This window comes from Prorops nasuta, unplaced genomic scaffold (assembly GCF_024137725.1).
Source record: "Prorops nasuta isolate Cenicafe-Biocafe unplaced genomic scaffold, Cenicafe_Pnas_1.2 PNAS00022, whole genome shotgun sequence".
Classification (NCBI taxonomy): Eukaryota; Metazoa; Arthropoda; class Insecta; order Hymenoptera; family Bethylidae; genus Prorops; species Prorops nasuta.
This window is the reverse complement of record NW_027116819.1, coordinates 487,333-502,895: the sequence shown is the minus strand read 5'-3', so window position 1 is coordinate 502,895 and position 15,563 is coordinate 487,333. Positions and strand designations below refer to the sequence as shown.

The following is a 15,563-nucleotide window of genomic DNA, read 5'->3' as shown; positions in this document are numbered from 1 at the left end:
AAAGCAATTATGCTTTAAATCTCAAAGTTTAATGGCACTTTATTCATGTATACTATATATACAAATGCTAAATAATCATACATAGATATTTTATGTACAAGTATGCGTGAATTTTTTTAAAACGCCTCCCATCGTGAGGAGAAAAAGGAAGAAAGCGTAACATAGAAAACATATGTTTGAACTTTTATGTAAATATGTACAAACGTTACACACACACAACTCTCCCTTTCAACCAATTGGTTATTTTTGGTAAAGTATTCGAATGATAAAAAAATATCATTTTTGTCGTCGATTCTTATTACGATTAATACTCTATAATAATTGCGTCTCAACCGTAAGCCCTTAGAAAAATATCATAAGAATCATGAGAAAGATTTCGAGATCCAAAAGTTTCATCAGTTCTTCTTTAACAATTTTGAGTTTAACAATTGTTTTGTCGATAAAACAGATATCAATTGTATAATTGCTAGCATATTAGATAATTAATTTAACAGTTCATCATAGGTTCTAGTCTTTTTAAGTACGCTTTGAGTATTTATCAGTTGCTGCAAAATTGCCTTCTCTATATTCTTCTTGTTTTTGTTGGATGCCGTTACATGCTGATAAGTGTCCTCAAGGGCTTTCCTAGTTTTTGCTATTCGTCTTTTTAACACCTCATTTTCTTGTTTCAAAGCCGCTATTTCGCTGAGGCCTAGAAAAGAAAACAATTTTTTTACCACTATTTTCCTAGATTATCAATATCTCGACCGTACACGCATACATAATTTAAATATTTAATCCGTTACTTATTTTAATTCGAGAGATTATCCTTTTTAAAAAAAAAATCAGGTTTGGAATCTTTAATCTTCAATGTAATATTGGGAATGGATCGGAAAATAATATCACATCTGCATTGTCAATATTATGTTAAAAAAAATAGAGAGAACCAATATTACTTTCCAATCCACCTAATAATATGATTCTGATGAAGTACCTTCTTCAGGTGGTGGACTCTCGCTGTCAATGTCGCGAACCCTCTGATTATCATTCGCATCCTCGTCGCTCAATAAATTAGTCATGCACTCGGTAATCTTCAAATTATCCTTAAAAGGTGTTGTTATCGTTAAAGCTGCGTCACTCTCAATTCCCAAATCTGGAGAACAACTAGACTTGCTTCGCGTTCCTAAGGTTGGAGAATTTACAACTGACCAATACTGCGAAGTCTGTAAAACGAAATTTTAATTTTGACGTTAAGAATGAAAAAATGAAGGGCAAATAATAAAATAAATATGATAAATTTAATGAAATTTTAGTATAGGAATCCAGTTACGCTATAAATTTGGTATCCATCGTCACACTGCTTGTGAGTGTTGGACTCTGTTGGGATGGAGGAAACTCCGCTGGAGCTGGGTGCTGAATCACTTGCCTCGCAAATAGTCACCTGCCTCGTCAACTCTTTGTTTGCCGTTTCCAGTTCCAGCATTCTTGCCCTGTGTAATTCATGAGACTTGAGAGTAGCATCGTATCGAGCCTCCGTATTCCTGAGCTCCTTCTCGAGCCTGAGCTTCTCGTTGGTCAATTTGGTATTTTCCACAAGAATCTGACTGTGCGATAGGGTGAGATGATCAAGCTCCGCTCTCAAGGTCGTGACTCTGGCATTAAAGACTTTAGTCTCCTCCTCCAACTTAAGAATTCTCAATCTCAGTCTCTCATTCTCCGCGCTTAACGAAAGAAACGCCTCTGTAGTTATTTCAGTTGTTTTTCTTTCCTCTTCATTTTCCAAACTCCACCTGTCGTTCCTGCGACCGATATTATTGTCTCTCGTGCAGAACTCATTCACCTTACTTTCCAGGGTAGACTCAATCTTCTCACAAACCTCCTGGGACTTTTCCAGCTTGGCTATGATGGGCGAGAACTTCTCATCGAATGCCTGAAAAAATTACAATATCCATTTTCATAATCAGTCTATATAACATACAGATAAATCTTTCAATGACTAATCCCAGAGTACTATAAAAACAATAATAATATCTAGTCTCATTCCAGCGAATCTACCCAAATATCGTTCCCTAATTTAGAAACAGATTCTACCAGAACCAACCAACGTGCAAATTTCCACTACATGCTACACCTAAGGAGAACTATGAAAAGGGCCCAAAGATCATGCAATTGACTCACGCTATCAAGATCGATTCTGGTCAACAGGTCCTTTCGCAAACTGCAAAGCTCGCAGTACAACAAATTGTTGGCATCCTTGAGCTCCATAATCTGACGACTGGAGTCAATCTCCGCCAATTCATTCCGATTGGTCTTGTGATAAGAGATATAATCCAGTGAATCATCGGAGTCACTAAACGTCCTTGTGTACTTGCAAACTCTTGGTCTGACAATTTTTTTTCGAGTCTGCTGCAGGCCAATTCTAGCTAAAGATACTGCCCTGTCAGGCTCGGAAAATTCTTCCGAATCGGAGTGAGTGGAGTGATGATGCTGAAGGTCTAAAATATTCTCAGATCTGCTTTTCCTAATATCCCTCCTATTTACCTTCACATTGAATTGCATTTCACGAATAGATATTTCCTCGAGTGCAACGAGAACGTCATCAGATAGAAGCTTGGAGTTCATCAATACATCTAAAAAAATTTTCTTATGCTCCTGGCCAATTGTGTCCGAGTCTCCAGAGTTCTTCAGCATCTCTTTCATAAAGCGTACGAGCTCCTTCAAGTGGGAGCGCAATAGCTCGCAATATTTTCGTACCCTCTCAGTTTCACTACCAGAATCTTCAGCATCGGGTTGCGAAATTAATTTCAACCATTTCAAATAATCGACTTCCTTCTCCAATTTGTTCTTCTGCTCTAGCAGCTTCTTCACGTAATCTGCCATGGTTTTTGCATCGATACACTCGTCTCCATTGACGTAGTTCAATTGTACCACGTCATTGGTGAAAGTCACCCTTATTCCAATTTCGGTCAATCTCTTAATCAGATTGGATAACTGCACAGCCGCCTCGCTCTCTCGCACTTCACTTTTCTTTTTCGACTTGTCGTTGCTCAGCTGTGACGTCATATGATTGTGCAATTTGGCAATTTCCTTGTTCTTGCTCCACAATTCTGTATTCACGAGTTTCTGCAGATTCTGGTTCTTCACGTGAAGCTCCTTGGTGAGTTGCTCGATTTTCTCTCTCTTCTCCTCAATCTCCTGATTTTTCTGTCTCAATTCTCCCAATAATTTCTGATTATTCGACGATGCTTCCAACTCGGTTAATCTCAAGCTCTCAGATTTGCTCAGCTGCTCGTAGGCCTTTCTCAGTCTCTCTATTTCCAACAACTTTTTGCCCAATTCCTGCTGTAGCTGACTCTTCTCCTTCGACAGGTCCATAATTCTTCTATCTCTCTCCTGCAAACGTCCCTGAAGTTCCTGGATCAAGAAAAATCACGTCACGTATCAAAGTTGTTTGGAACTGACGATTCCTGCAAGGCTGATATTTTTTGAGCAAAGAATATTTTATTCATTATTTTGTACCTCGGCCGATACCTGAATCTTCATCTCCAGCATCCTCTTCTCAGTCTTGTTGCTCTCGACCTGTCTTCTCAACTCGCCTATTTTCCTTTCCATTTCCTCAAAACGTCGCTGCACACAGAATTTTCTCCGTCAATCAACATCCAAAGTCCTCGAAACTTTCATTTTACCAAAAAACTTTAGCTCTCATCGATTTTATTTTCACACCAATCGGGGTTACAAGGGGAAAATATATATTGTGCTTTCATTCTTTCTTTCGCTTTTCTCTTAGTCAATTTTTTTTGTCTTTGTATTTTTATTCTTTTTTTAATTTTTTAGGATTTTTTTCAAGCATGCGTGGATATTGGGAGGGGGGAGAAGCATTTAATTTTGTTAATTTCTCATTCGCTTTGACCAGTTTTGCTGGGGGAAATGCGTGATGATTGCTGGATCCTGCAAGGGAAACGTTAGAAAAATCTTGGGGTCTCTGGATATACGATGTTGTCTTTTTCTCTTGTCCCTTAGCTACATTCACGCGTCGATTTTTACGCAACGTTAATAGTTTTAATTTTAGCTCGGGATAGAGGTCAGAATACAAAGTACCTACCTCCATTCTCATGGAAAAACACAAGCAGGATAGCATAATTAATGAAAATTATTAACTTTGGATATTGACTTTTTCAAACATTTTGCACGATTTTAGAGAGGAGGAATCACCAATTTTTCCTATAAATTTTGTTTTACTGCAAATATGCGTGTCGTTTGGTTGTAGCAAAGAGAATTTGCCTTATTTTTTAATTGTTTATTGTTTTGCTGGTGAGTTTTGAAGAGCACGAATGAAATTTCAAGACTGGTAAGCGTGTACTGCAAAGCAGGCAGTCTTGGCAGCATCTAATTTTAGACGCAAAGCTGAGATTCTCAAGCAGAAACAGAGCCAAACACCCCCAGAAACTCTGTCCCCTCCTTCTCTCCCCCTCTCTCTCTCTCTCTCTCTCTCTCTTTCTCTGTGTAATCGTATCCAGACGTCCCACTTAAAACTATTATAACAGCCAATAAAATCAAATATCCAACTCTAATTTTGTGCCACAGAGGTCTCAAAAAATCATTTTTTGCAAATGAATTTTTTGTCAAAAATTCGTTAGTATATTTCTGTTTCATACTGTTTGTGGCTTTCAAGATTAATACAAATTTTGCTTAGTATTAAAACAAAGTTTATTGCAAAGCCTTAAGATAATTTTTGGTATAAGAAAAAAAAGTTAAAGAATTAAAGCTTTGTTAGAGGAAAGATAAGCAATACGATTGTTTAACGAAAAGCTGTATCTTGGCAGGCAGATAGAAGATAACCAGAGAGTGTCATGCATTGATAATGGCCTTTTAGGGCAAAACTGTGATAGCCAATGAGTGGCATGCAGTGATAGTGATGGCACAAAGCAGAGAAGTTTGAAACTCAGTAATTCTGCAAGAAAAAGATTTTTTCTTATGATATACGTAGCAGCTCAAGCATTTTATACATTCTTCTCCATATTGAGAACTTCTTCTAACTATCTCTAATAAATAACGAAAACAGTCGAGCTTAAAACGTTAGTTGTATATATAAATTGCTAGGAATGTACCAAAATATGGAAAAGCTTAGAAATCGTAAAACTTGGCATGCAAATATAACGAAAAAAAAGATTGGTATCAACCTGATTGCACTGGTCACGCTCAGGATCTTCAGTATCTGAGTCTAATTCTTTTTTTATGCAAAATTCTCGACTTTTCTGGTCCTTCTCAAAAGTCTGCATCCTGCTAAGCTGTATCTGCATATCCATGATTTTTCTTTCCTTCATAATACACTTCGTCTCTAGCTCCTGTTGCCTGGCAACAAAGCTCTGTATCATCTTCAATGCTTTCTCGTAATCAGCCTCCAATTTCTTGACTTTATCTTCCGAAGATTTCTGCACATTGCACAGTCTCAGGGTTAGCTGCTTCACCGACTCCTCGTGATCCCTTACTATTTGCTCCTTCTCTTCTATTGCCTAAAAATGGATAATTCATGAAGCAAATCAATTTAATTCAAACGAATAATTCATGCACTAAGAGTGTACTATTCTTATCAGAATAACCTTTCAACTCTCCAGATAGAACAAAGAAAAACAATACGAGACCCTTACCTCTCTTAGCTGTTCCTCTTCTTGTTTGGAGCAAATTAAGATACTTTCTTTCTCTTCCAATTCTAAAAATCAATAGAAAAAATCTTTTTACATGCTTTCAGACGTGTCGTGCAATTTTTGCCTTCAGTAGAGTTTGCACTATCCAACCTTTTTCCAGGGCTTCCATTTTTTTCAATAAAGACGACGATGTTTCTTTCTGCTGTTTAAAAAATTCCATCGCTTGTTCTCCCTGATTCAAGAGATCTTGCTTCTTCGCTAAATCCTTCTTCAACGATTCGTTTTCCATCTAAACAGATTAATTAAATATTATTTATAAATTTCTTAATTCGCAAAGTTGTGTAAACTTTATCAACTACTCTTACCTTTAATTCAATGTTGGATTTGATTATATCTTCTTCGGTAGAAGTGATGCCCAGGCGTTCTTGCAGGAAAAAAATCCGAAGTTTGAGATTAAAATTTTCCTTTTTCAGGCTATCCAGTTGATCCTCGTATTCCTTCATTGTTCTTCCCCTTGTGCCAGCCATTCCTGGTCCTGTGGTTGCTCCTACTCCTCCTCCCCCTCCTGGACTTTCCGGTAACCAAGGATTTGCGCCTGAAAAGATATTCTACTTAATCAGAGATTCCAACAAAATTTTCTCCCCTTTGTAATAATCATTGAGTGATGAAATAAATCCGACCCGCTTAAAAAGCACAGAAATATCTATGTTGAAGCTGCAGAGAAAATTGGTTAGGAAAACTTAATTCAAATGGAAAAGTCTGAAGTTTGGTGGATAATCGAGTGATCGATCTTAACACGTGGAAAATTGTTCCTTTTTTGAACTTTTTTCTACTCCCAGTTAAACTGACTAGACATTAGAGTAGACTATTCTCGTAGTGACCTATGCGAGCTTTCGCCTACAGTTTGACTTATCGTCCTGGCAAAATACCAAAGCACAAAGATCCATGATGATGTTTTTTGTTTGATGATAAATCAATAAAAAGATGTAATTGACCTTTGACCTGGTGCTCTAGTCAGTTTCGATTTTAGGTCAGAAGACCGAATATCAATAATAGAAAACCCTCACTAATTAAATTTATAGCAAAAAATCTACATTTCAATTTTTTCTTAGATACTTTACAGTACCAAATAAAACTTGGATCTTGATTGGCCGATCCTCGATGGAGGCCTCGTCAGTGGCGTTTCTGAATCGCGAATTGCGACATCCCATAACATCAATAATCCTTCACATGCTTCAAAAACCACTTCTTCCAAATTTTCCCCATAAACTTCTACTATTTTCCTAAGATTGCCCGAGGCGAAGCGAGATTTCTGCAGGTATCCAAAGGCACAAATCACATCGGTACACCGCGAAAGACCACTTGACTCTGAGAGATTTCGAAAAGGTTACGTCGCAGTAGAAATGGCAAGGTTAATATTATATTTTCGGTACACTATATACGCGTGCCAGTGTCTTCTATATATCTAATCTGTTTACGATATGTTCACAAGTGAACAGTTGGATTATTAAATAAGACTTTAACCCTGGATTCCTCCATAGATAATCATGTGACTAAATATTTTTCCTGTTCAATTCTGACTTCAACCACACAAAGACATTAAATATTTACAATATAATCAAAAACTGTCCTGATATCGATGATTCTTCGAAAAGTACACAAGAACCTTTTTGGAAGCCAGCAAATCTTTCCAGGAAGATGAAGCATGGAGAACAGACGACCTGGACATCTTCCTCAAACGGTCCATTAATAAATTAGCTAATTTCGTAGCTAATGCATGATTCTCTGAAGTGCAGCTGAGATTATATTAGGGACGCCCTAAATTTTCACCAGTGCAAAATGAGCAAGGAAAATGCAAGCATGAGTCACAGCTAAGTACCAAATTGACGCATTTGTACTTTCAGGAAAATTAATTCCACTAGAGATTTTAATAGACTGGACAGTGGCCAATTAGTCTGGTGGGATTTCAGGTGGTTTTTTCACACGTTTGAAAATGACTTCAGCAGCAGCCATACCTGAGGAGGCCAGGAGACATTTCGGCCTAAATCTGACAGCTAAAAATACTAGTGTGCAGCCGAGACGAGAGACCCAGGAGCAGCCACTCCACGAGAATCATCAGCCTCTCGTGCACATTTACTCTCTACCTTTCACCCTTCTTGTCTTCGTGCACCAAGCAATGCCAAAAGCACAATTGAAGAAATTTCTTCTCGATTGCTTCATGACAGAACGATGAGGAGCAATAATTGCTGAAGACATTAAAATCTTCTTCTCCGCTTTATGCTTCATGCTTCACAAGTTTAAACGGAAGTCCAAGCGATTGATAGACGTCGATTATCGTTCAATGATCAGCCCATGCCTATTTATATCGTCTCACAGGGCTTTTCCAGGTCAAATTGGCTCACGTATATAATAGACCAATCACAATGGAAGGAGCAAGACATTAAACATGAATTATTCGTAGCTTCCCAGTCGTGAAAATTCTTTCTTCCTGAACCAATCAAAATGGATACTAACTGTCGATACCTTATCTTATTGACGCTTCTTCCAATCCTTTAGTAATTTACCTGTAACACTAAATCACTCATTTTTAAACCAAATTCAATCGTGCAAAGTGGCTCATGCATAATTATACGAATATAATTTTGACCTTTGGAGAACCAAAATGAGTATTGAATATTACCAATTGCAAATCTGTTGTTTTTACTAATAATATACAGGATCTTTGTTCTGTAATTGCATTATAAAAGAATTTGTACCATTTGACTATATAACAGCATTTTTATAACTATAAGACTGTTGTAACTCAGTATAATGATGCTGAAGAGAAACATCTATCTATATTTCTACACAAAAAAACCATTCGAAAAATGGCAAAATTGATTGATATAGATATTGAGTGTTTTCCAAATTGGTATCAAATTCGACACAAGCGACACATTGCATTTGATGCAAAAAATTTTCCAGTGCTGATAATGTACATATGCACCACTAAACAAATCCTCTTTTCTATAATTTTGTGTTGATATGTAATAGGCTTCAATTGAGTCAAAACTTTCTCTCTTATAACTTCAGTTTTTAGTCCTTTTATTCAAACTCACCTTTCGTTAATCTCAGAGTCTCGTTCATGGTTAGGTCCTGGAGTGGCATGCTGCAACACAAGAGAGAAAAGTTGAATAAGCAATAAATCTTTAGAGATTTTCCATGAAAATTCACTGAATATCTTTTTAGGTAACTTACTCGTGTATCGTGATTTCCGGTTGTTCAGTGCTGAAGGAAATTCAAATTAATTATTATTTGCTTTTTAATATTGCATGTTTTTTTTTAATTCTGATGAATGAATGACTGAACGTATCGAGAAATAATTTGCAAGAGATATTGATCTGCTAGGTTAATGTGCTTTATTTAGTAGGATTTATGAAATTGAATAGAGTTTGAAGTGAGACGCGTTCCAACCGGAACTGCATTTTTTCCCTTCCGGTACTGAATAGACCAAGCCAGAGTCACGTATAGATAAATCTATTTCGATCCGAACTGAAAACGGATCGAAGGCACGTGCTTCTCGAAAATAAAATCTTTGCAGTTCCCAAAGGCCCAGAGACCCTCCTTCCAGTCCCAAATTATCTCCAGAGATAAAAACGAAAAGTCTATTAAGAATCTTCTCATCGCTGTTCTCTCATTAATCGAGAACCATGCTTGATGCTCTATAAATAAACATTCAACCCGACCAAATTAGTAAATTATTTGATAATTTGAAAAAATATGCAATTAAACAAATTTAATTTATTTTTTTATTACTCTTTGATAAGATTGCAATATTTATAAAAGATGGGTGGAATTATTTGTTGTTAAAAAAAATCCAAATGATTTGAATGTTAATTTTTTATTTTACATCAAACTTTCACGTTATAATTTCAGAGGCGAATTGCCAAAAGGAAAACGAGTTTCCGGCTAGTTTGATAAGTTTGGAGACAAGATGGCTCAACACAACTAGGAGGAAGACCTGGACTTTATAGTGGTCAGTTCCAGTTAGGTTTATTTTAGATTTCACGTAATTCTATTCCTGTTTCGCTCAGACGCGAATAATTGTCTGGCGAACGATGGACTTTATCGCAGGAAAATCTTAACAAGCTAAATTTAGAACCGAAACGAATTTCCGGGTCCTCGGACACAATTTGAACACTGGAGATCAAAAACGAAGAAAGGTTAGATTTTACGACGAGAAAATTTTGTGCGTTAAATAATAAGCAAGAATTAACCACGAGATTAAAAATTCCGGGTTGTTTTATAAAATTTTAATACGCGTAGACGAAAATGAGAAAAAGAATATTGCCTTTGAGTAAAAGCGAAAATGTGTGAGCTGGTTAATTTTTTTATAACCTTTGACCTTCGATTAAAAGCGGAAGGTCAAAAACGAGGAAAATCTGGATGCCACGGTTTTAGACAGTGTATACAAAAATAAAAAATTAATTAGTTAATTTGAATAGAGCTCTTATATAACTATGCAGATAATTGATTCGTATTAAAAATGACGAGGGACGTTAAAAGTATCGGTCACGAGAGTAAAAAAAATAAATAAATTTATCCGGTGTCGCCAGACTGGGTCCCCAACATCCTTATTAAAGTTTTCAAAGCGACGCAGCATGCTCGACAAATTTTCCTTAATTATGCGTAATTTGTTTGTTTATTGTTTATAAAAAGAAGATTATTAATTAGAAAATTTATCGAGATGACTATAACAACTGTGGGGCTAAACGAGTGTAACCTGCTGAGGTATTTGAACTCTACCGGCGAAGCTGTATAACTAGGGAATGGCGGGAGGAAGAGTGGGGTTAGAGAAAAATAGGGGAGAGGGGGAAAGTACCGAGTGGTTCCTTTGAATTTTAGCAAAATGAAGGAAAAGGCGCGCAGAGTAGAGTAGCGAATTCGCGGAAAATGATTCGTTCCTTTTTGTCCGGTGTGGGACTCCGAGGAACCGAAATAAAATCCGCCAGGCGAACTCTGGAGGCTCGCCAGGAGATAGCTAAGAAAGAAATGGAGGGAAAGAAAAGATTGAAGAAGGTGGGATGTGGATTTATTTTGAACAATTTAACGAATTTCCTCGAAGACCTGAATGAAGCCTTCTATGTTATATCGACGATTGGACGACCGAGGTGTAAATAAAACCAAAACCAATTCACCACCTAGAAATTTTTATTCCTTCCGAGAAAAGTTTATAAGACTCGTAGTGTTTTCTTTGTGTCCGAAGAAAAAAACAGCAAAGAGAGTGGGGAAGATACACCGAGTCTTTCGTTTGTAAATAATTCTGTGTATAAGGACTAAAAACTTGTCCCTTCCAGGAATAGAAGAACTACAGTAATACCCAAATAAATGCGTTTATTTATTGGATTTAACACAAAGGAGAATGTTTTGATCCAAGCTTGCTTCGAGGATTAGCGCTATTATTGAGAGTTTATTCTATGGAAGCTCGTTATAATTACTGGAACCAATAAACACTGGAGCCATAATGCGCGCGGATGAAAAAAGTCCTTATCACTCAGACCCATTATAAATCAATAATAGCCGATTGTTTGGTTTAAGATTGTATTACGAAGAAAACTCGTTGCATTTTGGAATATTATTGCTTTTTGTAGAATTTGCGTTATTTACTTGGAATAGAGTTTTGTTTTCATCAGTTAGGATATAAATTTTCTGGTAAATAATTTGCCACTTTGGTACGAGCTCTTGTTACAGCTCGTCTCGTCAATTGAACGTTCAATGTAGCTTTCACGATGCATCATTGACCACCTTCGCGCGAGCAATTTACTTGATGATCTCAAATGAACCATTCATGTTCCCGACGAGTCGTGCCCTGTTACGAAAAATACTTTTATCAGTCTACTCCCGGGACTACCATTTACAAATTTTGATTATTAAAATCAATGAGAATTAATTTTTCCCCCTTACGGACGATGCAAGCAAAGATTTATTTTAATTCGCTATTTCGCGGTGTAAAGTGGCTATTCGCTGTGTTTACCTGCACGGTAAGATTGAGGTGAGAACGTGTAGTGGAACATACACTCACAAGGATGCAATCAACATTATTTATCAATAAATTTTGACAGACTCTTTTCGTATACATATATTATTACATATTCTCAATTCACTGTCACTGTGTTTGTGTGTATACGATCGGAAAACTATCAATAGCCAGCATCGAAATAAACAAATTTTATATATAGTGAAACTGATTGTCTTTACTATTACACTGTGAAATGATTAAGGGATTTTTCACAGTGTGACATACGTAAAGATGAGCTAAATATACTATAATTATAATCTAAAATTATATTTCTAGTTCCGCCGATAGCGATACTTTCGTAAACTAAGAATGCGTTTAAATTTATTGATTGAGACTACCCGGACCGCTGAAAATATCGTCGACACAGCAATAATTTGTATATTTAATATATGTTAAAAATAAACATACTTTTATGTAACAAACCAGTTTTCTATTATTCAAGTGTATTACTTTTCTCATAGAAAAGAATTGTACTAACAAACGCAATATTTTGATATATAGATAATTACAATTAGCTCATTTTTTCTGTTGTTACACTGTAATAGTATTTTAGTATGCCGAATTATGCAGCTATTATTATTATCATTATTATCAATCATGTAAAAATAGTTTTGAATTGGTGCTTTGGTTTCAAGGTGATATGCTCTACATAGTAAATTTTCGAAAGCAGTTATCGATCTTAGATGTCTTCTAATGAGGCGCGAACATGCATTGCGAAAGCTTCCTCTAATCAATTTGTTAGTGTATCTATTTTCGTGCGGGAACCATACAGTTCTAATTCAACTCTCGCGCAGAAGAAATTTTTATTCAATTTCACAACAGAACATAAAATCTTTGAACGAAATTAAGGAATCGATTTACATCGTAAAGTTGAATTATAGGATAAATTTAAGCGATGTACTTTTTAGACAAACAAAATTGAAGAAAAAATATTGTTACATATCTCGTGTCGCATGTAAACACGTTACATCGGGGAAAAACGATTACAAGAGAATCACACAGTCGTTCGTGACGTAAACAAACCAAAGATGTATGATAATATCATTGAAATATTGAGAATAGAAGTGCAGAATGTTACATAAATTATTGAGAAAAAGGCTTTGTTTACAGCACTGTCCAAACGGGTTTCGAGGATTTTTTGTAGCTTGGATAAGATTATGCTTGGAACAGCTCGGATTACCAACAACACCAGGTGTTGCTAGAGTACTTCAAAAATTCGATCCTAAAGTAGCAGAGCTCGATGGAGTTTTTCCCTCTTCCAGCCTCTTTATCTCATCCGGAGATCAAATTTCTTTATTGAATATTTAAATTAACCCTAAAAAAGAATGAAATTTATTTATGAAATTATAATCATTATTGGTAAGAAATAATCAAGTCGAGAAATGATGAGTAGAACAATTAGTGACTGTTTGTAGCGCTTTAGCGCTTCAATTATGACCACGTGGGCGTTCGTGGGCGAATGAACTTGTTTTCTCATCGTAGTTTTACCTCCATATGGATCAGCTTGCGCTTCCGTCGCAATTTATGCGCTATGCGTAAGTGCAACTTGCCCGCGATGACCTTCCTGTTCATCAAGAATTCTGTTATAAGTTTACAAACGCGCCAAACTCTGTATAAATCCATCAAATCCTGTCGAATCTCGTCTATAATTGACTTCAATTCCCCTACTTTTCACCCCAGCAATAGCTTTGTTTATATTAACTGTACTTTTTGCACTTTTGGTGTATAATTCATTGTTATTCTTCAAACTGATACTGAAGTGTATTGAATACAGCTTAAACGAACAAAGTACGCTAATTATTCATTTGTTTTCCCACAGAAAGCAACATTTTATCTTTATTTCCTTCAGCAAAGTTTATCGTATTTTCTAATACAAGATTTTAGATTCTTTCTAAGTGAATTTTTATTGTATCACTATTAACATTATGAGATGTTATTATATTTATTGTTAATGCTTTTTATTTTCATTCTCAGGATACAAAGTACTTACTTTTTGAAAGGGCTGTATGCACTGCCCCATACGCTATTCCTGATGGGCGATGGCGGGCTGTTTTGAGTTTGGGCCGAGTAATGTCCGCCAAAAAACATGCTGCCTTGTAAAAACGAAAAACGTGGAGCTTCCATAAAACAGATTCAAGACTAAAATACCCGATTCAGTCTTTTTTCAGTTCTTCTGCACCATATAGAAATTTTTTGCAACAACTATCGAAGCCCTCGTTTCTATTAGCGTGAAGTTTGCGCTGGGAGGGTGATGAAAGCTTGGAAAACGTTGTCTACCCTGAATAAAGTTGGAGGGAGGCTGGCTGGACCGATCGATAGAGATAAAATCGAGATAATTCTCTTAGTTCAGATAACTTTCCACTTTGCATTAATTTTTAACATTGAAAATTCTCAATTAAACTGTTTACGGGCCTTCTTTAGTGATTGTTTTAACGAGATCCAATCACAACTTGTCTTCATAAAGAAACAATCCAAACAAAAAACTTCAACAATCGCTCTGAAACTCAATTTATTATTCCTCGTGAATAAACTCTGTCTTTTCTTTCTATCTAATATAAGAATCCTAACAGAGTCAATTCCAAAGATACCTTGCACTTTATCTCACTTAACACTCGAGTAACCTTTAAATTAAACTTAAATGTAGTCTGTGTATGTATGAACTACCGATTTATATTTTTATCTTAAATTGTCACTGCAAGATAAGCATGGACTTTCGGCAAATCCTTCGTGGTAAAACGTTTCTTTTCCTCACAAAAAGTCTGATGAGTCCCATTGTGAAAATCAAAGATAAATATCGTTCAACTGTGAATTTCCCTTAGATCGTAACCTTCAAAAAATTAATTGGAAATGTTTTGTATAGCATACGAATGGATGCTTGTTTTTACGGATCACTATGCAATCGACGCAATTAATTCACAATCCGACGTGTTCCGATCAAGACACAAATGTGAACTGAACTGAGGCAACTGATTCAACTGAGTTTGGAGGAGTGGGTGTTCGAAATAAGAGCGAGGCACGCTGGCGGACAGACCAACATCATTGTAGGTAGAGTGTAGACGCTTAACCCCCACAGGCGTGCTTTTAGAAATCATAGGGTGGGGGGATAAGCTCCACTATCTCCAACGATACAGCCTCCACACACGAGTGTCACTTCAGTACTTCACTGATAATGGCCTTATGAGCTTTTCTACAGAAATAAGTTTTAAGCACCAATCATTTTGGAATAATTTTTTATTAAAAATCGGAAGTATTAATAACAATTTTTAACTTTTACGGTACTTTTATTTTATATAAATTTTATTAAATTATTGTCTTTAAAAGTATCCGTACAGATCCGATAAGGTTATATTGTAGACATTAATTAACAATGATAATGTCAGTCATGCATTCTTCAAATTAATTATTTAAGCCTATTTAAGTGCAACGTGACTTGCTAAGCTGTATTAATAAATGACAGTAAGGAATTATAAGTGCACGTTCGATTAATAAACAATAGAACTGCGTTTTGCAAATACAGTTAGAACAATTTCAACTTACTCGTTAAAAAAATCCTTCAAAGCCGTATCGTTTAATAGGGCCATTGTTGGTAGATTTACAAATAAACAGTTCACTATAAAATATCGCTTCTCCTTGTTTGTTTATTTTGAAATATCACATAACTCACACCGACAAATCCTGTAAACAATGTAAACCACGCACTCGGCTTGCCAAACCGTCGATTTCGAAGATATGCCTACATTCATTAATTTTCAAAGAGCGATCTGATTGGCTGTTTTACTTTCTTGTCCAACATAACAGCCTATCACGTTTGAAAATACCCTATATATAGAGTTATCGATTTTGCAAAATGGTGTATCACTGGTTCGTTCCATTTGTTCCAA

The 15,563-nt window shown here is 36.1% G+C and overlaps 1 protein-coding gene across 7 annotated transcripts; it reads right to left on the bottom strand.

Annotated features, from left to right (window-relative positions):
* Positions 1 to 21: 21 nt before the first annotated feature.
* Positions 22 to 15,321, bottom strand: LOC136781173 (centrosomin-like). 7 transcript variants are annotated; one of them, XM_066739949.1, is made up of 12 exons: positions 15,220 to 15,321; positions 8,862 to 8,891; positions 8,723 to 8,772; positions 5,990 to 6,219; positions 5,775 to 5,913; positions 5,628 to 5,689; positions 5,160 to 5,492; positions 3,499 to 3,606; positions 2,158 to 3,393; positions 1,310 to 1,909; positions 974 to 1,202; positions 22 to 691 (listed from the first exon to the last, which is right to left on the bottom strand). In XM_066739949.1, the coding sequence occupies exons 1-12, from the start codon at positions 15,261 to 15,263 to the stop codon at positions 483 to 485; spliced, it is 3,270 nt and encodes a 1,089-aa protein (XP_066596046.1). In that variant the 5' UTR covers positions 15,264 to 15,321; the 3' UTR covers positions 22 to 482. The 7 variants fall into 7 exon arrangements, with proteins under 7 accessions (XP_066596046.1, XP_066596047.1, XP_066596044.1 ...); XM_066739950.1 differs by lacking the exon at positions 15,220 to 15,321 and adding an exon at positions 13,673 to 14,656 and having other exon boundaries at positions 1,406 to 1,909; XM_066739947.1 differs by lacking the exon at positions 15,220 to 15,321 and adding an exon at positions 13,673 to 14,652 and having other exon boundaries at positions 3,511 to 3,606.
* Positions 15,322 to 15,563: the final 242 nt, after the last annotated feature.

Excerpts from the sequence above, each read along its gene's own strand:
- LOC136781173 (XM_066739946.1), bottom strand. The coding sequence starts at position 13,806 with ATGGAAGCTCCACGTTTTTCGTTTTTACAAGGCAGCATGTTTTTTGGC. Across the intron at positions 3,394-3,498 it reads AGATTCAGGTATCGGCCGAG|GAACTTCAGGGACGTTTGCA; the intron begins GTACAAAATAAT and ends TTCTTGATCCAG. Across the intron at positions 1,203-1,309 it reads ATGGATACCAAATTTATAGC|ACTTCGCAGTATTGGTCAGT; the intron begins GTAACTGGATTC and ends TTCGTTTTACAG.